The sequence below is a fragment of the Carassius gibelio genome, chromosome B4 (assembly GCF_023724105.1).
Source record: "Carassius gibelio isolate Cgi1373 ecotype wild population from Czech Republic chromosome B4, carGib1.2-hapl.c, whole genome shotgun sequence".
NCBI classification, from domain to species: Eukaryota; Metazoa; Chordata; class Actinopteri; order Cypriniformes; family Cyprinidae; genus Carassius; species Carassius gibelio.
This window is the reverse complement of record NC_068399.1, coordinates 26,212,103-26,240,001: the sequence shown is the minus strand read 5'-3', so window position 1 is coordinate 26,240,001 and position 27,899 is coordinate 26,212,103. Positions and strand designations below refer to the sequence as shown.

General features: G+C 35.2%; 3 protein-coding genes across 5 annotated transcripts in view; 1 reads left to right on the top strand and 2 right to left on the bottom strand.

Moving 5' to 3' along the window:
* LOC127956476 (palmitoyltransferase ZDHHC17-like) overlaps positions 1–4,810 on the top strand; it is a 36,921-nt gene extending 32,111 nt beyond the window's left edge. The window contains exons 15-17 of the mRNA XM_052554406.1: positions 554–711; positions 838–932; positions 2,000–4,810. Coding sequence (XP_052410366.1) covers positions 554–711; positions 838–932; positions 2,000–2,138 — 392 coding nt within the window. The 3' untranslated portion in view covers positions 2,139–4,810. The remainder of the gene's footprint in view (positions 1–553; positions 712–837; positions 933–1,999) is intronic.
* Positions 3,796–12,970, bottom strand: LOC127956477 (cysteine and glycine-rich protein 2). Of its 2 annotated transcripts, none has more exons than XM_052554408.1 (6): positions 12,654–12,970; positions 11,302–11,422; positions 10,204–10,372; positions 8,978–9,107; positions 7,166–7,259; positions 3,796–5,787 (listed from the first exon to the last, which is right to left on the bottom strand). In XM_052554408.1, exons 2-6 carry the CDS (start codon positions 11,411–11,413, stop codon positions 5,711–5,713), a joined length of 582 nt encoding a protein of 193 aa, XP_052410368.1. In that variant the 5' UTR covers positions 11,414–11,422; positions 12,654–12,970; the 3' UTR covers positions 3,796–5,710. The 2 variants fall into 2 exon arrangements, with proteins under 2 accessions (XP_052410368.1, XP_052410369.1); XM_052554409.1 differs by having other exon boundaries at positions 3,796–5,773; positions 12,654–12,811.
* A 2,073-nt stretch (positions 12,971–15,043) lies between these two features.
* On the bottom strand, positions 15,044–26,307 carry LOC127955900 (transcription factor E2F7). 2 transcript variants are annotated; one of them, XM_052553514.1, is made up of 13 exons: positions 26,085–26,307; positions 25,406–25,495; positions 25,038–25,325; positions 24,788–24,938; positions 23,031–23,252; positions 21,199–21,363; positions 20,978–21,115; positions 19,796–19,954; positions 19,640–19,709; positions 18,030–18,348; positions 17,768–17,906; positions 17,078–17,400; positions 15,044–16,193 (listed from the first exon to the last, which is right to left on the bottom strand). In XM_052553514.1, the coding sequence occupies exons 2-13, from the start codon at positions 25,493–25,495 to the stop codon at positions 16,044–16,046; spliced, it is 2,214 nt and encodes a 737-aa protein (XP_052409474.1). In that variant the 5' UTR covers positions 26,085–26,307; the 3' UTR covers positions 15,044–16,043. The 2 variants fall into 2 exon arrangements, with proteins under 2 accessions (XP_052409474.1, XP_052409475.1); XM_052553515.1 differs by lacking the exon at positions 25,406–25,495 and having other exon boundaries at positions 26,085–26,303.
* Between the last annotated feature and the right edge of the window lie 1,592 nt (positions 26,308–27,899).

Here is a 27,899-nt window from a genome sequence, read left to right as displayed (position 1 = left end):
GTATTTTACTAATTCATCATTAAAATCAAAGTTGTATCCGTTAACACTATGGCACTGTGATCTAACATTAAAAAATTTTAATAACTGCTGTAAAAATATAGTTAATTGTTAATTAATGCATTTAAGGGATAGTTCACCCGAATATGAAATTTTTCATATATGGAAAGATATGAAGATATATACTGATCCTTAAGATGTTCCAAACTTGTAAAAGAAATTTTTTTGAAGAATGCTTGTAACCTTTTGATGGTAACCATTGACTTCTATGGTATGGGGAAAAAAATACTGTGGAAGTCAATGGGTGCCGTCAACTGTTTGGTTACCAACGTTCTTCAAAATATCTTCTTTGATGTTCAACAGAAGAAATAAGCTCATACAGGTTTGGAATGACTTGATGGTGAGTAAATTATGACAATTTTCATTTTTGGGGAACTTATCGCTTTAATTTTAACAAATGAGACCTTATTTTTACCTGGTTTATTTATTTTTGCATTAGGAGCATATGTGTGTATAATATTGATGACCAAAACGTGATTGTGGTGTATTTCTGCAGACTGGAGGATTCACTGTGCTACCAGCTACACTAAAGATGGCTTTTGGATCTACATCACCCAGATCGCCACCTGCTCGCCGTGGATGTTCTGGATGTTCATCAACAGTGTGTTTCACTTCATGTGGGTCGCTGTGCTCATCATGTGCCAGCTCTATCAGGTAAGAGACACTCGAGCCCAGAGCTGTTACAAAAGCAAGAAAGCTGCTTGAGAATCTGTTTCAGTCTGCACGCTAGGGTTTGGTTTAGATTTGATGTGTTTTTGTGGTTTGATGTATACTCCATAGATCGCTGTTCTGGGCATCACTACAAACGAACGCATGAACGCCAGAAGATATAAGCACTTTAAAGTTACAGCCACATCCATCGAGAGCCCTTTCAAGTGAGTCCTTTAAACTCATTTCTGGGTACAGCTTATCTATATCTAGAGGAGGATGGTTTGTAAATGAGTTTATAGAGCTATGCTTTGTATATTAATCATCGATTCAGTCTATATATACTTACTGTTAGAAAATGTCTTTACTAGTGCTTGTTTGGACACAACAGCTTATAGAAAGTTGCAAGTTGTTTGGTTGTTTCAGTGTTTAGAAGCTATTTACTTAAGAATAATAATAAAAAAAAAAATTTTTTCATGTTGTTTAAAAAAAAAAACTTGAAATAGATCTAAAATGGAATATAAATATTAGATTTAAAAAGTGTTTGAATGATTAATAATAATAAAAAAAAAAATAATGAACCAAAAAAAAAGAATTAAACAGAAAATCTAAAAATAAGTGCTATTGAAATCTATTGAAATGAAAAGCTAGTTTAGTTTCAGATAATAAGTTTACATTAATAATCAATTTAAATACTAAGATTACTTAACACAATATAAAACTAAATTAAAACTACTCAGATATTTGAACAATGACTAATACAATTTTCTAAATAAATCATGCCCAAAAAATACCTTTACACAGAACATTACAAATAAATGCTGTTCAAATCGCCATTAATTGCATACAAAAAAAACTGTGCACATTATGTATAAATAGAAACACATGAATGTGAATATATATTTAAGAGAAACATGTATAATTTAAACATTAAATTGTAAGAATATAAATGTGTATATACGTAAATATTTTTAAAATGCATACTGTATATCTGTATTCTTATATATGCATAATAAATATACACAGTACACATACATATATTATGCAAACAAAATCTTATTTTGGATGCGGTTATTTGCGATTAATCATTTAACAGCGCTAATTTTAAAATCGTAATAACACTTTCAGATAATAAGCTGAACTACTAAAATTACTAACTTTAATATTGAAAAAGAAAATCTATTTAGAAATATGAATAAGTAATAAAAATGACTAAACCACCTAACAAAATGACTAAAAATGTAAGTTACATTGTTGAGTTCAGACAGAATTGACGCTGCTCCTCTGTTTTCAGTCACGGCTGTATAAGGAACCTCATAGATTTCTTCGAGCTGCGCTGCTGCGGTCTGCTGCGGCCCGTGGTGGTAGACTGGACGTCCCAGTACACAATAGAGTACGAGCAGACGTCCGGCTCAGGATACCAGCTGGTGTAGAGCGGTGACAGAGCGAGAGAGAGAGAGAGAGAGAGCGAAAGAGAGAGAAGAGGGGAGAGGTTTTCCTGAAGTGCTGCTCAACCGGGACCATCTCCTTCACCGAGACTGCAAACCTCACCCAGTCAGGATAACGCATGCTGTCACCAACTCCACCCGAGACGCAGGGACACCAGGAACAGGAAGAGGAGGAGTTTAGTGACATCAGAGGCGGATGCAGTACAAACGGCTCTCCTCAGTTGGTCAGCAGAGGCGTTTTGTTGTTTCGCACATCGACTGCTTTTCGTTTTACCTTGGTTTTCTTCCTGTGACCCCTTTTTTGTTTCTTTTAAAGTGAAATCGGATCTTCGTCGTCCTAATTCAACATGGACCTTTGTGTAGGAATGAGAATGAGCATAGCTTAACAATCAGACGAAATATAGCGTTTGTGGTTTTAAGGAATTGTTCTGGCCAAAATTAGACTTTTTTTTTTTATTATTATTCATGTCACTTTAAACCTATGTGACTGACTTTCTTGCATTGAACACAAAAATAGATATTTAACAGAATGTTCAGGCTGCTCTTTTCCATATAAGTAGAAAGTAATACGCATATGTTTGGAACGACATGATGATTAGTAAATAACCGTAGCTGAACGATTCCTTTAAGCTGCCTTGATTCGTCTGACCGTGACACGCATTCATACGACTAGAGAGATGCCCAGTTTAAATAATGTGACTTAACATATTTATTTTAACCTATTTATGTAGTATTTTTCGATAATATAGTATCATGAGATAATTTTACATGTCTTCATTTTGGGATTTGCAGCATGTATAATAGTTTAGCAGGGGTGAATCCGACGAAACGTGTCAAGAAGATGAAGCCGGGTCATATTTCACCCAAAAAAAGAAAAAAAAAATTATATTTTGTTTAGAGAAAATGAAGCCTGGTTTTGCATTTTATTATCGTTTTCATGATAATTAATTCCAACTTTGCCATAATTCAAATTAATATCTTGCACAAAAACCTCCTCATTACTGTATTTAATTATCGAAATATTTATATTATGCTGCCTTTAAATTATGCTATTTTTTTTAAATCAAAGTATTATAGACATTGTTTAATGCAAAACAAAAACGGATTAATATAATATGGTAATGAGCCCTGGGAAAGAGAAATGCACTGAGTTTACATCAATATAACGGTTCAGTAATGCAGAACAGTCTTCACTTTCAAAAAAAAATAAAAATAATAGTGTGTATGTGTATATATATATATATATATATATATATATATATATATATATAGACACGAACACTTACACAAACATATTTATATATATGTAAAAAAAAAATGTTTAGGTTGAAATGTGACTTGGGACCCGTTTTATAAAACAAGTTTACCAAATAAGCCAGATTTATTTCAGTTAGTCTGATTTATTGTCAGTTGATTTAGTTCAGAATAAGTCAGACTAACTGAAATAAGTCTGGTTTATTTGGTAAACAGCCCCCGGACAAGCTCTTGATGCGTTTGAGATTAATCCAGGTTCCCTCTGCGTTTACAAGAAATAACACGCTCGTATGTGAACATCTTTATTTATTATCTATGAGTAGTTTTAGGAAGCGTATATATTAAAAAGTTGAAATGCTGTTGAAAAGCCATCGAGTGGACCTGACACGTGTGTGTGTGTGTGGCAGCGAAATTATTCGTCTGCCTACAAAAATGCACTGATCTTTTATTTTTTGTTCATTGTTACTGAAGAAGTGAGCTCGTTTCCCCGGCATCGCCGAAGGATGTTCATGTTTACGTAAGAAGAGGAAGCTCCTCCCCCTTTTGCTCTCCTCCATTTCCTCTTCCTGTTGGTGTGGCAGCAGCAGCTGATCTGAACTGATGTAAAGAATGTGCATCTGTACATAAATGAACTAAATTCATTATCCTGTCAAGTGACTTTAGTCTGTGTTAGTTGAAGCTGCTCCTAAGTTTTTTTTTTTTATCTTACCAAAAAGTGAAAAAAGGAAAAAATCGACTATTTTCGAAGTGTATGACTGTAGCTTTTAGTGGCGTCTGGCACTGCTGTGTATAGACCTTTGACCTTGCAAGTCTCCACTGCATGTGTAAAGCCTGGACATAGTGATCATCCGAAAGACGCCCCTTCTGTAAATAATGAATGTGAAGTATTTGCATCCAGTTTTTATTTTTTAGGATTCTTTTCTGTTTGTTTTTTACATTTTAACCCCGATGTGTGTATCGTTCTCTCGTGTCCCTCATGCTCTGCGGTCAATCGGAGCTCTGCGGATGTATTATATCTGAATGTCCCGTTCTCATTGATTAATATTCAGCCCAAAGGGATTCTTTTGTACGTTTCATTGCTGGGTTTGTTGTACCACTGGATGTACAAACTGTAAATGCCAGAGAAGTAGACATGAACAGCCGCGGTGGATGGGCCCTGTGTTGTAATATGTGGATTAGGCACAGTGACGGTCATTCATTCATTCATACACGTGACACTGTTTTTAGAGAATATATTCACTCTGTTGTTCCTCTGCCGGCTGTTTTCCCACCATGTGAAAAGCACATGCTCATCTCCAGTGCCTCAGCTGAGATCAGGACGTCACCCTACTCTGCTTCAGATGTAACTTATTGGGCATGGATCAATTTTAATGGCTTTGTTAATAAAACATTTGAAGGTGAAAGGCATGTGCATCAGTTTTCAGTATCAGCACATTTTTGTTTCCTAAATGTAGATGCTCGTACAATGACTATTCACCCTTTGAACTATTAACACAAGTAGAGGGTTCAAAAATGAACATTTTGCTTAAAGAAAAATCAATCTTATTTTTTAGGACCATTATTTAAGTGATAGTGACATTTTCCCAAATTCTCACTACTGTATTACATTTTTTTTAATTATAAAATGTATATCAAATACTTAATTTCTATTATTATTTAATATAGTTAATATGTGTTCTACGTTATGGGAATTATTATTGTGAAATGTGCTTAATTTTAATGAAAATATAAAATTTGATGGTAGTCTATAAACAATTAACACTATGTAAAGGGTTAAAACATATTTTGGATTAAGAAATTTATCCAATATTTTTTTTAAATAAAAAAGGATTGGGATATTTTCCTAAATGCTTATTACAGTAATACAGTAGCTTTGTTTCACAAAAATGTAGCAATACATAAAATTAATATATGGAATGCATCACATTATTTAATAACATTTTAAAAAAATCAATTATTTACATTTGGTAGTGAGAATTTGTTCCTAATTGCAATCAAAACATAACTGGACCTCGATGAATAATTAACACCCTGCACCTGGTGTAAATGGTGAAATTATAGAAATATATATATATATATATATATATAGCATAAAGAAAATTAACCTTATTTCTTTGAGCCATTGTATGTATATAATTACCTTTTTATTTATTTTTATTTTTTCTAATTTGGATTGTGAAATTTTTCCAGCATTTAAGAAATGAGAATTGGAGACTAAATGGGTTTAATTGTCATGAAAATAATTGTCATCTTCTTTTGAAATAAGTGTGTTATCAGTACAGAAATGTAGAAAGTCCTGACTATCACTGAGCGTGAACCAGAGCTCCTGCTCCCTGACCGTATCCAAATCCTTTAGGTCCGAAGTTCTTTGCATAGCATGCTGAAAAACAGAAACAAAGACAAAATTAAGCACAAATGTAGATAATTAGTGAGTGACATGTCATAGAACCAATGAGCCTTCACTATCATTGTTCAAAGAGTTCAGAAAGTTCAGATTTTGCGTCATCACCGCAGATTAAACGTCGACTCTTGATCGTAATCATTCAAGAGTTTCTGGTTGATCTAGTTCTTCAGCTTGTCCCTGTTATCAGAGAAACGTCCTGTATGTATACATCAGACAAACAAACAAACAAACTCTGTTGCCCTTAAAACCACGAGCTTGAGAGGAATATTCCAGTCCATTTTTTATCTTACAGGGACATTTTGGCTCCCAAAAATAAACATTTGTTTTTAATTTATCACCCTCAGGTCATCCAAGATGCAGGTGACTTTTTTTCCTCTTCAGAAGTCAATGTCAAAGTCAGAGTCAATGGCTACCGGCACATTGAGTGTCAAAAAAGCACATACATGATGGTATTTTGAGGTATTATGAAGCAAAACAATCACTCTGTGCAAGAAACGGAGCATTATTTACAACACTATAACCTGTAATCCAGAGAATCAGGCAACAAGGAAATCCAAGTACTTTCTGTGAACTGGTTCTTTCAAACAGTTAGTTTCAGTTCAGTGGTTTATTTAAGTAATTATGCACAGTTGCATTATTAAAAAACACAATAAAGATGTTTTACATGTCTAAAGCGAATTAACTTAATCCAATCCAGTTTTGGATCAAAGTCGAACGGTTTCTTCAGTTCAGTGAATGTTTGGAGGGACTGGATCACTGAATCAGTTCGTTCGCAGGATCAGATATTCTGGTAATTTGACTTGTTTTGGGTTGGAGTGACTGTCAGGCGTCTGAAAGGGAGTTTAGATTAGTAACTTGTAGATCTGTGCTGAATGAGCGATGAATCGTGTCGGACGCCTCAATCAGATCTGGTGAACCGGTTCAACTAATGGATCAAAAGAATCATTAATTCATGAACCGAGCATCACCCCGAACCATTTACCCGAGGCTCTGGATTACAAGTAATAATGTGGTAAATAATGTTCAGTTTCTTGCACAGAGCAATCGTTTCGCTTCATAATACCTCAATATATCACCAGGAGCCACAGGGATTAATCTAGTGTTGCTTGTAATTGCTTTTTTGACTTTAAAAGTGACCGGCATTGACTTGCAATGTATGAAACCGCAATCGGTTTCACCCAAAAATGTTCTAGTGAAGAAAAAAAACTAAGTCACTATATCTTGGATGGTCTGAGGGCGAGTACATTAACAGCAAACTGATATCTTTGTGTGAACTATCACTTCATTGTTGTATATTCCCACTGATCACTTAGATCAGGATTGTCAAACGCTATTATAACTACAGATATCTGACCTTTGCAGTAGATTTCTCCATCTTTCTCCGTCTGAGTGGTGGACTCCAAACTCTTTCCACATTTGGCACAGCGAAAGCAGTTCTTATGCCACGGCTGGAAGACAGACAAGAGAAGAAAACCATGCGGTCATGAAGCTCAGATCAAGAAACGATGAGTAAACCAGCTGACATCAAGTGCTCAGGACTTCCTGGAGATTAAACTGAGAAACACACTTCAGATTCTTGGCAGTAGATCTGTTCTAGCATCTGCAAACCCTCATGCAGACATAAAGAAAGAGTTAAACTTGACATCTGTATAAATGTGTTCAACTTCTGACCCGGTGACTTCAGAGTGAATAATGCAGCTGATGTCACTGTGGGAGATCACGATACGATGAGAAATCAGGATCCCAGTATGATCAGTTATGCATTACACATATTTAATAATAGTATATTCATTAGTTGGATACATGTCAGGGTTATCATTATTATCTAAAACCATTTTTTTTATCCATTAATAATAAAAAAAAGAAGTAAAAATAATAGAAATTAAATAATATTTTATATTTATATATATATATATATATATATTATAGAATTTGTTTATATATTTTATTTATTTATTAGTTTTAGCATTTGTAATACTTTTCCATCTAAACAAAAATGAGAAGAATTTCTGTGGCATCAAGCTGAAGCTTATTTATAAAAAAGTTTTTTTTATTTTTATGATTCCCATCTGATCAGTTATGCATAAAATACGTAATAATATTTATTAGTTGAATATCATTATCATTAACTAGAAACATCTGACAGAATCCATTACTTGAAACAAAATATACATAAATTGAAATAAAACAAATATATTAAAATGTGTATGAAATAACCATTGATGTTAAACAATACATAATTGCATTATATTTATTTAAATTTACCCAAAATTAAAATGTATTTAACTATACATATCGGGGGGGGGTTAATTATTATATGTATATAATACAACAAAAAAACATGTATGCATGTATGAATGATATATTAATATATTGTTAAAGTCTGAGAGTGATGATAGAGATACAATAACAGTTCATGTGCTTCCAGAGGGTTTTTTTCACTTTAGTTAAAGGTGCTGTAAGTACGTTTTTGACCCTACTAAAGCATAAAAATACTATAATTTGCAGAGATTTAAGAAACATGCTAAGTTTACATACTTGTTTATCTGAAAAACAATGTTTCAGTCCGTTATTCTCCTTTGAAAATGTGTGTTCCGGCCCGGAATGTCGGTCTTTGTTTTGGTTTGTGAAACCCATCTACTCCCAGTTTATCCGATTGTATTTCAGCATGGGTTGCGGAAAACTCAGCGCATTACATTTCATTTATCATCAAGTGCACTCGTTCCTGTTTTTGTTGTCAATCTGGCAACCTGTGCATGCATTAAGTCTGAGGAGGAGGGGCCAGGTGAATAAAACCCCTCTCTAATATTTTGAATTTGGACTGCAATACCTAGTTCAACCACTCGGTGTCAATCCTACATACAGCACCTTTAAGTTAGGTTTTAGATTTATAATAACATTAGATCAGTTACATTAAATCCCTGGGCCTGTGGTTGAAAACCATAGGTCAAGATCAACAAATATCAAAAAACCTTATTAAACGTTTCTTAATTTTCTAAATCTTTGAAATAATTTCTTCGAGTGTCTGATTGGAAACGGTTTGTTATTGTAGTACTACATTAACATGCACTGATGATTCTTGTATGTGCATGAAGAAAGCAAACACTGATGTGGATATAAGTGTGTGTAATGTCTGGGTTTGATTCTTGCCCTCTGATCGTCTCACCTTCCCAGCGCTCATCACTTTCTCGGCAGCGTACACGGACTCTCCACAGCGCCCACACTTCTCCGAGCCGCCGAACTTCTGCGCCAGCTTGGACGGGTTTGGGTTTGGACTGGGTCGGTGAGTCTGGGTTCTGTGAGGACACAGAGAGGTCAGATGCTGTTTTCTGGAGCGCAGCCTATCGAGGGGCCCTGAATGAGCTGCTTTGAGTTCGGCGAGTTTGAAGAGGGCTTCTGGGTCTGTACAGGAGCGCTGCTTACATAATAGATTCTTTCATAATCACCTGACGGCGAGCCTGAACACACCACAGGACGGATTTGCTTCCAGAACAAAATGAATTTAGACAATCCTCTAGAAATCTTATGAAAATACACCACTGGTCAAAAAGGAATAATAGTGATTTTATGTTTTTGGAAGAAGTGTCTTCTGCTAATGCAATGCTACATTTATTTGACAAAAAAAGTATGAAAAATTATTACATTTAAAAAGAGCTTTCTATTGTATTATGTTGAAATGGAATTTATTTCTGTGATGTCAAGCTGTATTTTCAGCATCATTACTCCAGTCTTCAGTGTCACATGATCTTCAGAAATCATTATAATATGCTGATTTGCTGCTCAGGAAAACAACAGAGCAAAAATTACACTTATTTAGCAATATTATACGGATAAAAAAAAAGTGACAAAATATTTAAAAGGTTACAAAAGATTTCTTTTTTTTTTCCATTGAGCTTTCTATTCATCAAAGAATCCTAAAAAAATTTATCATGGTTTCCACTTAAATATAAAGCTGTTTTCAACATTGATAATACTGAGAAATGATTCTTGAGCAGCAGATCAGCATATTATACTGATTTCTGAAGATCATGTGACACTGAAGACTGGAGGAATGATGCTGAACATACAGCTTTGAGCACAGAAATGTAATTCATTTCAAAATTTATTCAATTAGAACAGTTATTTCAAATTAAAATTATATTTCAAAAATGTATTTTGACCAAATAAATTCTGCCTTGATAAGAATAAAAGAAAAAAAATCATATTTATTCCAAACATTTTATAAGTTGTATATGCATGTACCAAACCGCTATGACACATATGCAATAAATGATGTGCATACCATTCATTATTTAACACTGACTACATTATAATATAGTTATAGTGTACAGTCTATTATATTCAACTGGTTGAACTTCTTGTTGAAAAACAATAAAAAGTGCAAACACTCACTCTTCTGGTTTGATGCCCAGTCTCTCACCGCGGTCCATGTTGAGCGTTCCTGCTCCCTGACCGTAGCCGTATCCTTTCGGGCCGTACTTCTTACCGTAGCAGGACTTGCAGTAGATTTCCTGGTCATGGATGGCCAGTGTGGTGCTGTCTAACCCTTTTCTACAGACCACTGGAGGAGAGAAAACACTCATTTTCTGCTGCTTTCACATGCAAAACTCATTGCTGCAATGCAACAGGTTTTAAATGGATTGTAGTATGTTGTTATGCAACTTACAAAAAGAAATAACATGCATCTCTTGGAGTTAGAGACAACCCTTTAACACAAAGTATGAGTGATAATAATAACAGCCATGCCACCACTAATAATCTATCATCATTTTAACCCTATGATTAGAGGCTAGAATGCAAGAATGCTTGATTTTGACATTGTTCCACAGAGGCGTTATTGACCCATGACAAATGAACAACGTGGGCTGTATTGTTTTTGTTGTTTTGGTGAAAAGCGCCAATCTGAAGCATGTGCATTCAGCCGTTAGTGAGATCTCACTAAAACAAACATCATAAACACATCACCGGTGTTTGAATCGGTCACTGCAGGACAAATGAGGCCAGAAAAATATTGAGAAATTTTTATTTTTGTTTATTTGAGTTTGAACAGAAATAAAACTATGACCGTCCAGTTCATATCCAATAACTTTAAATTCCCCAAAATAAATTATATTTTGCCTTAAGAAAATGGAGCACATTTAAAGGATTTTAAGCATTGCACTTTTGCAACAGCATTTATATAATAATAAAATTTCTCTAAAAAAATGTTTATAACCATTACATATACGTTTACTGATCTTAAAATGTATTTAATAATTTATTTATTGCAGTAATATGGATCACCACCAAAATATTGCTATTACAAATAAAAAAAATAAAAAAAAGGTAAAATTAAATAAAAATACAATAGAAAAGAAAAAAATTTGGAGGGGAAACATGCTTAATCGTCATAAAAATAAAGGCAATGCAAAACACAATTGCTTTTCTTTTTCCTTTGATTTTGGGGTGAAATGTTTCCTGGACCTATCATGAGGTTTTTCTCTGACTTACTGCAGAGGAAGCAGCACTTGTGAAAACTCCTCCCGTCACACTGCACCTCTTCAGCGTGGTACACCGTCCCGCGGCAGGCACCGCATTTGTTTCCTCCACCCCAGTTTGGCATGACGAGAAACTGTGAAGAGAGAAAATACTATTAACTCTTGAGTTTAGCATAGCTTTAAAAGGAAACAACTCCATCCTGCAGAGTTCAGAGATCAACCTCAGGAAAATGTTGTGAAGGATATCTCACTAGAAATTTCACTAAAAACCCACTTCAGCTGTTTGGAGTAATAAAAGACAAACTAAAGACAAAGTAAACACCCTGTAGACGTCTGGTGACCCCAACATCAAAACACACAGAGACCACCAGGAGCTACAGCACAATGGAGAGTCAAACAGAGCCAGTGAGTCTCATTAAAAGGACAATGTCTGGAAGTAAAATTCAAAACAAGCACATGAATAAAACAGCAGTCAGACGTTTCAAAGGGTCAGTCGTTCTAGTCAAATAAAATGATATCAGACCTCTCCAACAATATTCAAATAAAATGGCTAAGTGCTCATAAACGTCATCGCTTCAACTCTCCAGGAAAACATGAGCTGTTCTCTGTAAAATGAGATCATAACTTAGAATAATAAATAAATGAAGCATGAAAAGTGTGATCACAAGCTGAACAACACATGTCCAGACATGAAGGAGGACAATCAACCATCTCAAAGCCTATGTGAATGCATGCACGTATATTAATATCTCCATGACATTAGAAAAGCACAATAAATGCATGATAATTACTAATATTTTGAACCCTAACATAATGGAGAACGAATATCACGATCTATAAAGCAGTAAATTAAATAATATGAATCTGATAGCTCCTGCACCATTGTGTGTGTGTACGTGTGTGTAAGTGCATCAAATAGTTTGAGAACATGAATTGTATCAATTATGCAAATAGCATATTTAACGATGCGGAACATGTGTTTAATTTGCATGTTTATTTATTTATGCACATTTTAACTCCCAGGTAAATATTATAATAGCCTACATGTATTGAATCCGTAAATATTAAGTACTAAACAATTATATATATATTAAACGTAAATAGCCTATTCATAAGCTGAACATAGGCTAAATACAAATAAAGCAGTGCTTCCTTTAAGAGGTCATATCATACATTGTGTCAATTTTAAGTATTACAAAGAATGCCATCGTATCACTTCAAACGTAGCTAGAATTACATTATTTAGAGTTTTCTACCATTTAATCCAACTGAATCAGATCAAAAGTGGGCTGAATAATCAAAATCAGTTCCTCACACAGACACTTTGGCTCTTTAACACACGATGTTGTTTAAAAGGCTTCTTACCTGAGTGTTTTCCAGCAGATTCCCAGAATGCTCCAGTGTGTGTGGGACTTCAGCGGACAGACTGCAATGTCATCACCAAATTACAGAGGAGAGAAGGAGGAGGAGTGTTTTAAACACACACACACACACACACACACACACACACGCCTTCATCATGGGGCTGATTCAGAAATATATGCTTCATTTGAAATTTAAAGTCTTAAATGATTTATTTATATGCATGTAGAATATAAAACTGGCATATATTGTCTTTGTGCAGTGGAAACATGAACACTGAGATGCTTCTTTTTTAAAACGAGGCATGGTTGGGAGTGTATTACTTCATTCTTGATTTGTTCTGTCTGTAATGTGTAATTATAATTATCAGACACACCTGAGGAATATTAATGATCTGTAACGATGGCCATTGAAATAGATGTGGGAAACTCGTTTCATCAAGAGGTTCGTTTTCCAAGAACATGTCTGTCAGTAATCGTTATAGTAATCGCGACGTTTGTTCAAAGTTATCTGGTTTTTAATAATGCTTTTAAAACGTCAGCACAACAATGTTATTTATACGTCATCCATGGAACGTTTCCTGCAACATTTGAACTGGCGGCTGTCAATCATTTTTTCAAATGTTTTAGAATGTTCAGAGAACATTCAAATGTAACATTCCCATATTTGCAAAATGATCAAATGGAATGTTCAGCAAGACAAATACATTTTTAACATGTTAAAAAAACTGGAGGTTTTGAAAGTTCAGAAAACATTCAGAAATATTGTTTTCATAACTCACTGGGAATCTAAACGTTCATAGAACAGATTGTGATATGGATAATGTTGACAGTTCCGCCATAACACACAGACAGGCTTCATTAATTCTAATTAACTGAGCATCCAGGACAATTTCATCCTGGTGTGTGTGAGGTGTGGTGTTGAAAGAATGTGTGTGGGAGAGCCTCCTGATGAATGACTCATTAAAACCATTCAGAACACAGCTCCTGTAATTACCCAGCATGCATCACTTGTCATTTAGACAGCGGATACACTTTGACATCAATAAAACTGACCAACATTGACCCCAGAAAGTATTTGGACATTGAATGTCACTGTGTAAACACAGTGTTTATTTGCACACTTTTTCAACCAGAACATTACTGAAAAAGAAGTTTGTTTGAAAAAAAAAAAAAAAAAAAAAAAGTACTGTGCATTTGGATAATTTCATATTTTAAAAACACATTTTCCTGTTTGATGTGAATAATACAGCAGCGCAGTCATTTCTTCCAGTTTCTTCATCCAGGCCTTCATCTGGAATGCACATAACACCAGAAGAAGGAATTTATAGTGAACGGCACAAGATTGGAAAGAAAGAGAGAATGAAAAACAGATGTAGCTTTGTGTCCATCCTCCATTTATGGTCAAACTGGACTCAGGCTGAGGAATGGCACGCGTGTGAGAAACTAACACATAAGATTGGTTTATGTAGGTTTCCGTGCATGTGTCTGTTCCTGACGTGAGCTCTTTTACCCATGAAGGAGCTTCTGGAATGTCATCAGCTGTTTGACAGCTCCTTCAGTCCGTCTTCTGCCACATTTACACAGTCTACCGTATTCATCTATCAATGATTTGTTCATTTCGTGACATATTTTGGTCTCAAACATGATTATTTTTGAGAACTCAATAGTCTTTTCTGAGGTTTTCTGGTCTGTTAATTGCAAAATGCAAGCTATTGCCATCCATAAATGGTTTATTGTGATTATAAAATGGGTTGCCAGGTGTATTTGTGTGTAAACAGCATTAATGAACATTGACATGCTGCCAAGCATTATACTGTGTTGATCTAATTTAGAAAATTATACAAAACTATAATACAGACCACACACACACACACTTCTAATTAGGGGTCTTAGCTGAGGCCTGCTCACTGTTATTTGAAGAAACCTTTTATTCATAGGAATAAAAGTTGAGTGTAATTCTGGATAAACATAGGTCTTAAATAGCAAAAATAAATAAATAAACCCCTGCCATACAGCAAGAGGTATGCTAAGAAACTCTCTAAGAAGCTAACAGAAGTTTGAACCATGTTGAAACTGATATTTCAAGGTAAAAAAATGTTTTGATTTGTTTTAATCTCTTTAAAGACAATTATTAGCAAGTTATGGGATGTCATGGTTCCATGTGTTTAAATACAGATGCACTGATAAATAATATATATATATATTTATATATATCACACTCTCAGAGGAGAAATTCTGAAAGATTTTCCCTTTGTTTCTGAGAAGACTCATGGAAAATATCTTGGCTATCATTTGTTTTGTATATGCTGCCATCTTGTGTTTGCACAAAATCAAGCCCTTTTGCGCTCTGCTCACACCCATGAGAATAAATGCAAGATTTAACAAACAATATTACATTTTACATACATTTATTTTGTAATACATGCATGACACCTGTGTCCATACATAATATGATTGAAAATACATCTGACAAACACAGAAGCACCATACAGATTCATCAGTGCAGCTTTAAACATCCAACACAAGACGTTTAAACACTAACGGATACAAAAAACAACACGTATACAAATATTTAACGCTACGAGTCACAGTACAGTGAAGTACCTGTAAATACTGTACAGCTATAAGGATCGTGGTGCAAAATTCAATCCAGTTTCCCAAAATAATTTATTACTAGTCTACTAAGAAGTTCAGACGCAAACATACTTTGTTTCCAAACAGTACAGTACTGTGATATTTCTGCTTTGCTCCAGTGACTGCGGATCATATTCACTGGTCGTTCAAGTATGTCTTTGTTTTCCGTTGGTTTCACAGATGTAGCACCTCAAACTATTACAACCATTATCACAAATACACTCAGAATTCATTCATTCTCTGTGGCGAAGGCATCATGCACCAGAAACATTTCTAAGGCACGTGGGCTTCACCAATATGGCACTTCGACAAACCGTGAGATCCCTGTGAGATAGTGAACATACTATAGAGCAGATCTGTCTAGTTATTGTTTCTCAGATGCCAATCCAGACCAATCATTCACTTTCATTTTTAAATACGTAGTGCTAAAGCTGGATTGATGATTTTAGCCTCTGGAATACTTTAATAAATAGTAACGGTAAACAAAATCAGGAAATATACTGGCAGGATGTCAAAGGAACTCCACAACACTATCAAAAGTGGCGGCGGGAAATCATAAACAGCCACAAGAGTGTGTGTAACAGACTATTTCCAATAACACACTACTGATTGTGATGTTCACTAGTTACTAAACAGGAAATGTTCATTTCCAGAGAATTATTTCAAGTCAAATTTTGCGGTGTAATGCTGTTTCTGTCTTTGGCACTCTAGCACCACAGAAGCATGAAGACACGATGACACACATGCAGCGGCTAATTTAATCGACTGAGGCACGCTCGATGTCCAGCCTCCTCTGGGCGGAGCCTCTCTTGCGGGCCGCTGGTGGTGTGCTGAGACACCCAAAGGCTCCAGGCGTCTCGAAGAAAGATTTGGACCCCCCTGCCGCTTCCTTTGGGGTCACAGGAGTCTGAAACAGCAGAAGTGAGAAGGTCAGAAACTCTGTAGACAATGTCTGTTATTGCATATTATTATTATTATTATTATTATTATCTTTTTTTAAACAGTAAAGATGCACCAACATTATAAAAATGTAAATTTAGCCAAAAACTGGAAGCAAAAATTGTTTTATAATGATTCATTAAAATTATTTGCTTATATTTATTAATCAACACTAAATTTGCATATATTTGAATTGCACCAAGACAGTTTTATATCAGCTTTTTAATGACATAATTATGTTTCTACACCAATTAGTTGTTCAGATATAAACATTTCAACTGTGGCTGTAATAAAACCTTTTTTCAACTTAAATCAAATGTGCAAAAACATTTTCAAATAACTTTTTAAAATGTAAAAAAAAAAATATATATATATATATATATATATATTTTTTTTTTTTGATTGCGAATGAGAATGTTAAGGGAACATTCCATTGTATCATTTTGCAAACATTATGAGAATGTTACTTTTGTATGTTTTATGAACATTCTAAAACAAGTGGTTACATTTAAAAAAACGTTACATACACATCCATCAAAAAAACATTCTATGAATGGTGTAAAAAACAACAACAAAAATGTTTTTTTTTTTACACCATTCATAGATGGTTCATATATATAAAACAACAACAAAAAAAACATTTTGTGCTAATATTTTTTGAATATAATTAAGGACCAGATAACTTTGAAGGTTCTGTTAAAGTAACTTTAAAAAAGTGAACTGGGAATCGACAGACTAAAAGAGCTCAGTTCATCCAGCCAGGCACTAAAAGCGAGAAATGATCATGTTTTCCTGTTGCAGACTGAAACAGGAAACTCAGTGCATCACTAAAGAGCAGTGTAGTGAGCTGACCTGTGTTTGCGCTGGTTCAGGGCTTTCTTGTGCTCGTGGTCCCTCTGGAGAGAGTGTGGCTGCTGGTAATCTGTGCCCATGATGCTCGGGGCTGTTCAGTGTTTCCACCACACCAAACGCCCCTCCTGCCATCACAAAACGAGCCGGCGACAGCACGGTGGGCACGCTGAAACTCAGACCGCTGCTGGCAGCCCCCTCAGCGCCAGAGGTGGGCGATGCACCCGCTATGAGGGGCGAATGCACCAAAAAATACGGCATGGCTACAGCTGGCACGCCACCCTGTGTGTGTCCCGCCGGCATGAGGAAGTTCAAACCGTTCAGACCTGAGAATCATGAGAATGAGTGTGTAATCAGAAAGACTGAGTATGTTTACATGGGCAACAATATTTGAACACGATTAAGAAAATACTGTTATTAAGTATGCGAACTGAGATTTCTGATGTGGCTAAAGTCATACTCAAAGAAAACATAAATCGAATTAAGACATGTGGAGTATCCCTGTTTGAGTTGCATTATTGAAGTGCACTACACACCTTAATCACACTATTACTGTCGTGTAGGACTTTTTTCCACACATTTTGCAGCAGTGGTCAACCCTTTGATGGTTTTGCATGTATAGCATGACAAATAATTAGCTGCACACGTACATGTAAAGTACTCAATGACATTGACTGCTCAGGTGTTGTGTACCTGCTGTGTTGGGAACATAGAGGTAATGAGAGGACAGCACTCCTGCATCTTCCTCATTCGTCGGCCCAAACGAGGCCTCGTCCCACGGAGAACCATCTCGAGAGCAGACTGGAGACCTTCTCAGACTCTCAGTCTCACCCTGCGACACATTCACAAAAATCATAGGTCAAATTACAGGTTTCATAATGACAGTGTATAATAACCCCCAGTAATATGCAGAAATATGTATATGCACAGTTTTAATCTGATTCATAACACCCACCGTTTCACTTTCTATGGAAGCAGAGCGTTTGCTTCGTTTAGCTGCCTGATCATCCTCCTCTTCCACTTGTCTCTCTCTCTTCTTCAGATGTTCTTCCCTGTGGCCTGAGACGGGTGACTTCTGGCCGACGGCGTCTGGGACGTGTCCGCCGTACACCATGAGCAGGGGCGTCTGTGGCAGACCGGGCAGGAACGCTAACGGGTGAGGAGCGAACTGGGCAGAAACAGGATGTGATGTATACGGGACGTCCATCTGAAGAGGGACTGCTAGTGATGCCAGTCCAGGGGACAACACTACAGGACTTCCACTCGCCGGGACACTACAAATGACACAGCAGTTAGTGATCAGTGCTGATGCTGTTCATTTGAACCTAAAATAGCTGTAGTTACCGTATTTTCCGGACTATAAGTTGCACTTTTTTTCATAGTTTGGCTGGTCCTGCGACTTATAGTCAGGTGCGACTTATTTGTCAAAATTAATTTGACATGAACCGCTCAGTGATCCTGTATCCTACACTGAAGACATAGAGCGCCCTCTGGTGGCTGTAGACTGTAATGTTTTCTCTTGGTTCTAAATAAATGCGACTTATAGTCCAGAGTGACTTATATGTTTTTTTTCTCATCATGATGTATTTTTGGACTGATGCGACTTATACTCTGGTGCGACTTATAGTCCGAAAAATACAGTAATTAAAGTAAAGCTGAAATAAAATCAAATATAAACACTATATGAACAAATTTAACAAAGTAGATTGTTGCATTGACAACTAAATGAGTTAAGGTACTCTAATTTTCTAAAAATAACACACACACACAAAAAAGTACAATGAAAACATAAAATCTAAAGATAAAAGCTGATTCAAACTATTGACATATTCTAAATAAGAATGCAATTACTGAAAATCTAATTAAAATCAAAATGAAATCCGAAAATCCCTCCCAAAAAGCTAATTAAAAATGTCATGTTCTAATAAGAGAAATCAAACGAAAATAAAACTGAAAGTTTGAAAATAAAAGCCACTTCAGAAAGTTATTATATGTAACTAAAAATACAATGATAATACAACTAAAATACAATGTCAAAAAAAATCTGAAATTTTCTAATTAATTAAAGCTAATTAATTTAAGTTGAAGTACTAAAATTAATAAAACTGACATAATAAATTAATGCTTAATAAAGGTACAAATATATATATATATATATATATATATATATATATATACAAATGACAAAAGCACAACAGAATTTAAATGAAAACCGAAAATCTAAAAATAAAACTTAATTTAAAATATTATTTTAAATACCATAATGTACTGTAAAAATGAATTTGAATTTTGAAGTTGACATTTTATAAGAAAATATTAGTTTTTCCAACTTGAAAATTTTGTCTAATCAGTTTTACCTCACCATCTCTTTGTATTTTTTGTGAAATTTACTAGCGATTTCTTTTCATTGTAGTATATATTTAACACTGAATGAACATTGTTAGTAATTAAAGGCACAATGGTTATGTTTCGCGTTTGAACCAACAGCATTTCAGCCTAGATCTTTTCCCAGTGTTTGTAAATGACTAAAGTTAAAGATGTGTAAATCTACACAGCTGCACTCACCTGTCTCCAAACCGCAGCTGACACACTGCGCTGGTGTTCTCCCTCTTCCTAGAATAATCCACCGGCTCGCCTGAAAACACAAACACAAAAATCACTGCCTTAACTACATTTACAAACAAATGCAACATTATGGAAAGTGTTCAGCTCAGCTCTCACCCGTAGAAGGTCTGTGAGGCGTGCTGGGGGCGGAGCTTATCCGCCTCTGATTGACAGGAGGTGCAGGAATGACCTGAAAGGAGGAGTGACGCATCATCTTCTCCCGTCGTTCCCCGACGGTGCTGATCTGAACCGCTGAGACTCTCAAATCATCTGAATCTAAAAGACATGCAACAAATAATCACACTGAAGAGACTAAAAAGCTAATTTCAAGTGTGTAACCCTTTTAAAGGCACAAACTGTACGTTTTTGCCACCGGAGGTCACATTTTCAAAACTATAACAAAGGTGATGCTTGACGACGCAATGAAGGAGCATCAAGTGCACTGAACAAAAACTCATCTGAATGCCTCTGATTGGCCATTGCATTCATATACTCAACAGATTCACGTGTGATTGGCTATGGCTATGTAAAACACTGTAAAAGCACTGAAAAAATAATGGTGCAACCTTAAGCAGATGTAAATTTAATGCTGCTGTCGACACTTTTCATTTTATTTGTGAAAGACGTAATGGAAGTGCACAACTGCATGAAATATATAACACTGTGCATGTAGTTTTTGCTAATTTTATGTATGGAAACCTTTTCACATACTGTGTCTTTAAACCGACTGTGACTGCGCCAACACATAAAACCAAGCGATTTTCATGTTATCATTACTCTTCAACTGTTTGCATTATCAAAAATGGCTCCTGAAATGCAATTTTTGGCAATGACGTCAGATTTCCAGGAGAGCGGTAAGGAGTTTTGAATTGCATAAATTAATCAAAGAAACAAACAAAAACATAGTTAAGGGGGAATAAACAGCACAAAAATGACTGTGTGTATGGGTGTGTATTTATATGCATGCAAGTGTATTTGTGTGTGTGTGAACAAAAAAGCCTCCTGAATAAAAATTGTGCAACCCAATGCCACAAAAAGATGTGTATATATATGTAATATGGTTGAATTTTCAAGTATGAAGTGTTGGATCATGATTTTGCTCTTTTATTTTTTTGTCTATTTAAATTCTGTTTACAAACTCACCAAACAACATTAATGATCAATTTTCAAAAAAACAAACAAAAAAACTACTTAACCCCTGAAAATAGCACATACTGTTTGAGTTTTTGTCAAATACATAAAATGTGTGAAAATGGCCTATTTTCCCCTCAGGACTTTCAGGGGTTAAACAAGACGTACCGCTGCTGCTGTGGAAATCGGAGGGTCCGATCCATTTGAAGACAGGTTTACGACTCTTTTCCTCTCGCACTTGAAGTTTCTTGATCAGATTCAGGCTGGTCAGGACATTCGCGATATCATACAAACGTCTCACCTTAGCTAAACAAACACAGAAAGGATTCTGAGCTATTCTAACATCAATAATGGAATGCATATTATTTTTGACATTAAAATCGTCTTACTTTTATATTTGCTGTGGCTGGACTCATCCTGGCCCTCTTCGATCAGGATCTTAGCAGCTGTGTCGAGGGTAACGGTCTGTGTTTTGGACACCAGAAACAGCATGACAAACTTCTGGCTCATGATACGGAGCGATTTATCCTTTCGTCTACTGGACGAGACGTTCGCTGTACGAGAGAAATAAACCATGCTCACAACACTATAAAACATGTCAAACTTGGCATTCCAGGCATCAATGCATTCGTTTGCATTCGGAGAATTATACAGCAACTTAAAAAAAAAAAAAAAAGAGTAAAAAAAGGTGAGGAATTATGCTTTTTCAGTTTTAACAATTGTGGGGTCAGGCGATTATTTCGAATGTAAAGTTTTGACATTATAATATCGCTAAGAACTTCTTTTATCTAGAACGACAGATTTTTACAATGCCGTCTCGTGCATGAAAAAAAAAATACGATGGAAGACATGAATAAAGGATGAGTGAATAAATCTGAGGTGACTGGCAGCAGAAAATCAAGAGTTAGTGGATATGAGGAATGGCTTGATTGCTCTTTGAATTGGCTCTTGACCTCATGATGGGACGGTAATAAGCTTTTGTTAGAAAGGAAAGCTGTTGCTTAGAGACATCGGCCACATGGGACAAGAAGCCAGCGAACACAATAACCACATCAGAGGATCCAGACGAGGACAGCAGGACGTTTCATCTCTTTATCAAGACATCAGACTCAAGAAACACAGAGATTCATCTAAATGCTCAAATCTAGGGAAATTAAGCTACTGAGCAAACAAAAAAGATATAGATTTGAGACATCTGGGTGTATTAAAATCAATTGCCTCTGACAATTATAAAGTGCATTTGTATTATACTAAATAATTTAACAGAATGTTTAAGGGGCCTTTTATTTCATCAGCAGATCATTTTTGAAGCAGAGATTTTAAATAGCATCCATATTTCCTAATGTGCATTAAAAAAAAAAAAAGTTTGAAAAATTGGATGGAAAAAATTATACACTAGAGCATTTTTGGTAAAAAAAAAATGTTTTTGTTAAACACAAAAATACAGTAAATTTAAAATGCCAGAATTAACAAAACTACTTTCTAATTTCTACATTTATCCAATAGAAAAAAAGCACAAGATAGTTACTACTATTACTGCTGTTGTGATAATATCTTATTAAAATTTGAACTAATTTGTACTTTTTGATTTGTTTCTTTTAAGTAATTTTGCTGTGTGTTTGTTAGTTGGTCAAATTTTCTTTTTTTTTTCCTATAAAAAAGTCTATATTGGTTTTATTTGTTGTTGTTATTTTATTATACTAAGTTGCCGCTTTGGCAACTAGCTGAAATAAAATAAGTCATTTTCATGTATTATTTCAGTTAAAGTTTTTTCAAATAAAGATAGTTTTTGGTTATGATTTTAGTTTTAAGTAAATATCAACATCGGATGATTTATATTATTAGAAATAGAAAGGCAAACATTTTAACACTTTCTTGTTTGCCGTTAGCATTCAGCAAATACGCATTTATATAATTTAATAAAATCTTTGAACGACTAATGAACATTTGATTGCACAAACTTCATTGGATCCAGTTTTGAGACCTTGTGAAGTGTGCATTTGTATCTTGCAGGGTCGAGTGTGCTCTGTGTAACGGTCGATCGACTAACTTTAAACTCGCAATTTTAAGTTATGCTGTGCTTAATATATATATATATATATATGTCTCAGTCACACTGCTTTCCAAATACCGGTATCGGAGGTATAAAAAAACCCCGATATTGATCACTTATAACGAATACTTCAAAAAAAGTATGAGCAGGAATAACTGTGTGTCATACCGTGTGTGTTTTGCATGTGGTGGGCGGCACACGGGCTGCTTCCTTCTCTCTGGTCCATCTGCAGATGGTAGCCCTGCTCACGTCCCGTCTGATGGAGATCCTGCAGGGTCTGTGGCAGAGCTGAGCGTCCGTGCCACACGTACAGGTTCTTTGCCACTCTGCTCACCAGCATCAGAGACTCCAGCACGTTCACAATGTCGTAAATGCGTCGCCTCTCAACGCCTGCGTCACATAGAGACAGTCACTTAACAGCATTTTTTACTTTGGCCGATGTGGAAATGACTTTTATTTGAATGGCTTACAGGACTTTTATTTTGTGCATGAGAACTGTTCAAGAAAGTAAATGGTCAGTATATGAAAAAAATAGTTTAGCGTTAGCTTTTCTATTATTAGTAATAGATTGGTGCACACTTTAATACATTCTCATTGTAATGTGGGGTTTGGGTTTTGTTTCATGTCTTTTATTTCGGAGTTTAGTCATGGTCCTTGTTCTGTCATGTGATTCCCTGTTCTGTGTGTCATGTTCTGATTGGTTGATTGGTTCTTTGGTTCATGTGTCATGTTCTGATTGATTCATGTGTCATGTTCTGATTGGTTCTTTGGTTCATGTTCTAATTGGTTTTTGGTTCATGTGTCATGTTCTGATTGGTTCTTTGGTTCGTCTGTCATGTTCCGATTGGTTCTTTGGTGTGTGTCATGTTCTGATTGGTTCTTCAGTTCATGTGTCATGTTCTGATTGGTTCTTTGGTTAGTCTGTTATGTTCCGATTGGTTCTTTGGTTCGTCTGTCATGTTCTGATTGGTTCTTTGGTTCGTCTGTCATGTTCCGATTGGTTCTTTGGTTCATGTGTTATGTTCTGATTTTTTCTCCTAGTAATGTGTCATGTTTCCTTATTGGTTGGTTCTTGTCATGTGACCCTGACTGTTTGCTATAAGTAGCCATCATGTTGCCTTGTGCTTTGTCATGTATTGAATGTATTTATCCTGAGTCTAATCTGTTCAAGTCAAGTCAAGTCTTTGTTTGGATAACTTTGTTTAAATAAATCTGCACTTGGATTCATCACTACGCTCTTCTACTGTGGACTATCATTACACTCATCTACCATCAGCATTAAGCAAACACATATGTATTTGTAAAAATACTAGAATTTATTACAGAATCAAGAAGTTGCCATCTAAAGTATGAATCTGTTTATTTTTCAGATTTTGTTTGGATCAAATTCTTCAAAATTTTCTAATAACTCACTTTCAAATAATATGTTACTAATTTTGTAAATATTATTAAAAAATAAATACATAAATCTGTTACTTATTTTTTCATGCAGTTATTTTTCCAAACTTTTTATTTTAAAATATTTTTTTTAAATAATTAATGTATTAATAATTTAATAAATTACTGAAAGTTGCCATCTGAAGCATAAATCTGTTTATTTTTCCAGATATATTTGATCAAGTTCTACTTATTTTTTCATATAATTAATTCGCTACTTTCATTACTTTGACATATTTAACAGTTCTGTATAACAATTATTATACAAAACTTTTATAGAAAGAAAGCAACTTGTATGTGAAAAAAAGTGTTTGCTTTTCTATTATTAGTAATAGATTGCTATAATTCTTTCTCATCTACCGTCAAATTTTAAACCAAATAGTTTAACATCACATATATATATATATATTCCTGCCCTATCGAACCACTAGTCATTACATTGTATTTTACACAGAAATAAGGGATTTGATTGTGTTATTTTCTCTTACTCAAGCGTGAGGCCACCTCATCCAGAGAAATATTAATGCCTTCAGAGGTTTCTGGGTAATCAGGGTACAAGGCCAGAAATTTTTGACACAAAAGCCCCAAACTCTTCTGTTTACGGCTGGGCCTCCTCTCAGAATCATCTGACGCTTCATACTGCAATAAAGAGAGATGAAACGTATTAAAACATATTTAAGATTAAATGCATGCTCTAAGTTTCCCCAGCATTAGACTGATTTAGACTTCTTTTGATACCTGACACGAGTCGTCGAGTTCTTCCTCTTCATCCTCCTCTATAGCCTTCTCTTCATTCTCAAGGGGTCTGAAGAGGGTTTTCTTCATGTCTCTGTCACGGATATCTGGGCTGGCGGCGCTGATCAGCATCTTCAGGTTGGCTGTCGGGGTCCAGGGGTCCGGATGGATCCTCTCTGTGTGTTTATTGGGGGTCATATGGGTGATATCTGGGCTGGAAACTCTCTTATGTCCATTCACAGGCTCACACTTCAGTGGGGTCATTTTCCTTCGGTCCATGCAGATGTTCTCCTGAAATCATGGCATTCGTTTTATACACCAAACAAGACAAAAGATGCATAATCATGCTTTATTACATTCAGATCTCTTACTTTCTGCTCATTGATGTTGCCAGTTTCACTCTTATTAACTAGTGTCCTCACACTAAGCAAATCCTTTAACGTTAAACACTTCATCTCCATCTAAAATAAGAAAAAATAGTCATAACCAGTACATTACATTTAAGCTATCAGTAAATTAGTTATGTTATTATATATGAATGACACCGTTAAATTAATATCTGTCAACATATAATACCAAAAGTTTGACGTTATATAGTATGTTATATACAGTAAGTCTGCTTAAATTATATATCTGAATATAAATAAACTAATATGTAAAGTATTAATGTGATGTTTGTTACTAACTTATAAAAAGTTGCCAAAAGTTACTTCTAATCAAAAACACTGCGTTATCAGCTTTGGTATTATATTACATAATATCATACCGTATTAAGTAAGAATCATAGAACTTATTAATGACTAATAATCACGTTTTTAAAAAAGTGAGGTAAGATCTGATGACAGTGGCGAGGTTTTGGCGCAAATATCGTCACTAGTAGCCTGGTAGCCAAACTAATCAGATTCTCAGAATAAAAAATTATTCAGCTTTTTAAGTAATTTATTTCGATATGATTGTCACAATATATACATATATATTATTTTGATAAATTTAACGTTAGATCATGCAAGTCAGATCAGATAAATAGAAGATTTAACCCAATATTCTTACCTTAAAAGTTCCGTCCTTGGAATATAAGTATCCGATGGACCTAAATAAATCCTTGGAAAAGATTTATGCTTCCTTTTCCTCTTTAAATAAGCATAATTTTCACTAAATAAGATCTGAACTAGTCATCTTCGTCCTACAGACTAGTATGAATCACCCGCTAAGCTTGTTTCTGGCGCTTTTAAGCGTTCCGCCCTCCCTCAGCCAATCATGTTGCCGCTATGAAAATATATCGACGGTGATTGGCCGAGCGAGGAGGAAACGTCTCAAAGCGACCATCGTAGCCAATCAGAGACGCGTCCTGGCCAAGCCCATGGGGGGTTGTTGGCGGGGCAATAGGCGCGCTCTTCATTGATCCGCTTCTGCAGTTTCTACAGACGCGCGCTTGAAGTTTTAAAGGCGCCTTTGTAACTCAATAGGGACATAATAAATCATCACAGGTGATTAATTGACATTAAATAACTGACGAGTGTCTCCTGACAGATTTGAATGACAAGCTCAGGCAGGAACAAAGGTGATTGACACAGGTGGGGTTTTGGCGCGACTGAGGGTTTTGTCGCGGGAAAGAATGTAATATGAGAAGATCCCCCCCACACCCACAAACTACAAACAACCCCCATATAAGGGTACTTTCATCGTCATAACCACAGAAATAGAATAAAATATCTAATAATAGAATGTACCTAACTAATAAAGCTGTATAAACCAAATAAAACCGGTATGTATCAGTCATCACAGTTCAAATGTCATAAAACAGACATATATGCATGTAAGCAAACACATTATTAAAAACTAAATAAGAGTAAATATGTCAAATAACTATAAAATCAGATCAGAATCATATAGCTTTCAATCAAATAGTGTGTGTTTTCACTTAAGTTTGTTGCATTTCCCTCTTGATGCATTCTGTTTAACATTTTATATTGTGTTGTATGTTTTAAAAGCTTTTAGATTATTGCTTTTATAATTATTTCAGTTTACAAGCCTCTTTTATCTACTGAAGGTCTTCATCCTCTGACTGCTTAATACCATAAGATCCTGGGTAAGACTTAATTTCCATCTTACATGGATTTTAATAATCTTAAAATAGCTGTACGTAACAGATCTTGGGTTTGTTTGGGTGCATGTTTCATTACATCATCTTTAATGTAGTTTATATGTCATGATCAGTTATTTATGAGATCAAATATGCACTGGTGCACTATGGCAATGTGAAATAATTCAGATTAAGTGGATGAATCACATTTACATGATTATGCAAAACTGGAGAGAAGTTGAATTAATGTTTTAGGGCAGCATATTACTGGCACAGACGGCACATACTAAACATTAAAATCTGGTATTGTGCCATCTAGGTCAAATAAAAAAGTGTCCGAAGAGTGTAAGGTGGAGATAGACATGAAAAAGGATCTCTTGTCTCTGAAGGTTGGCTGAAGTGGTCTCTGGTGGCAAAGGAAAGACTTTGAGGATTCACAGACAGGAAGAAGAAGAACTGAACCAGAACCAGAGCCGAATATTAAGAGGCATCTTAATATTCACCAGGCCTACAGTAATACAGCTAACATCCTGTGTTATATACTATAATTAACCAATTCTACAACTCTCAACTATTACTTAACATGCTTCTGACTTAAAGGATCTCAAAAACGCCATTTATTGTTATTTAAAATTGTTTTTTTTTAAAGCAACACTGTGAACATTTTTCTTTTACTGTCTTGAATATCTACTTGCATCAACAAAGAGTATTATTTAGACAGCTTAATCACAATTAAAATGTCACTGCATTTATTTTATATTAAGTGTCCTTGCAAAAAATGC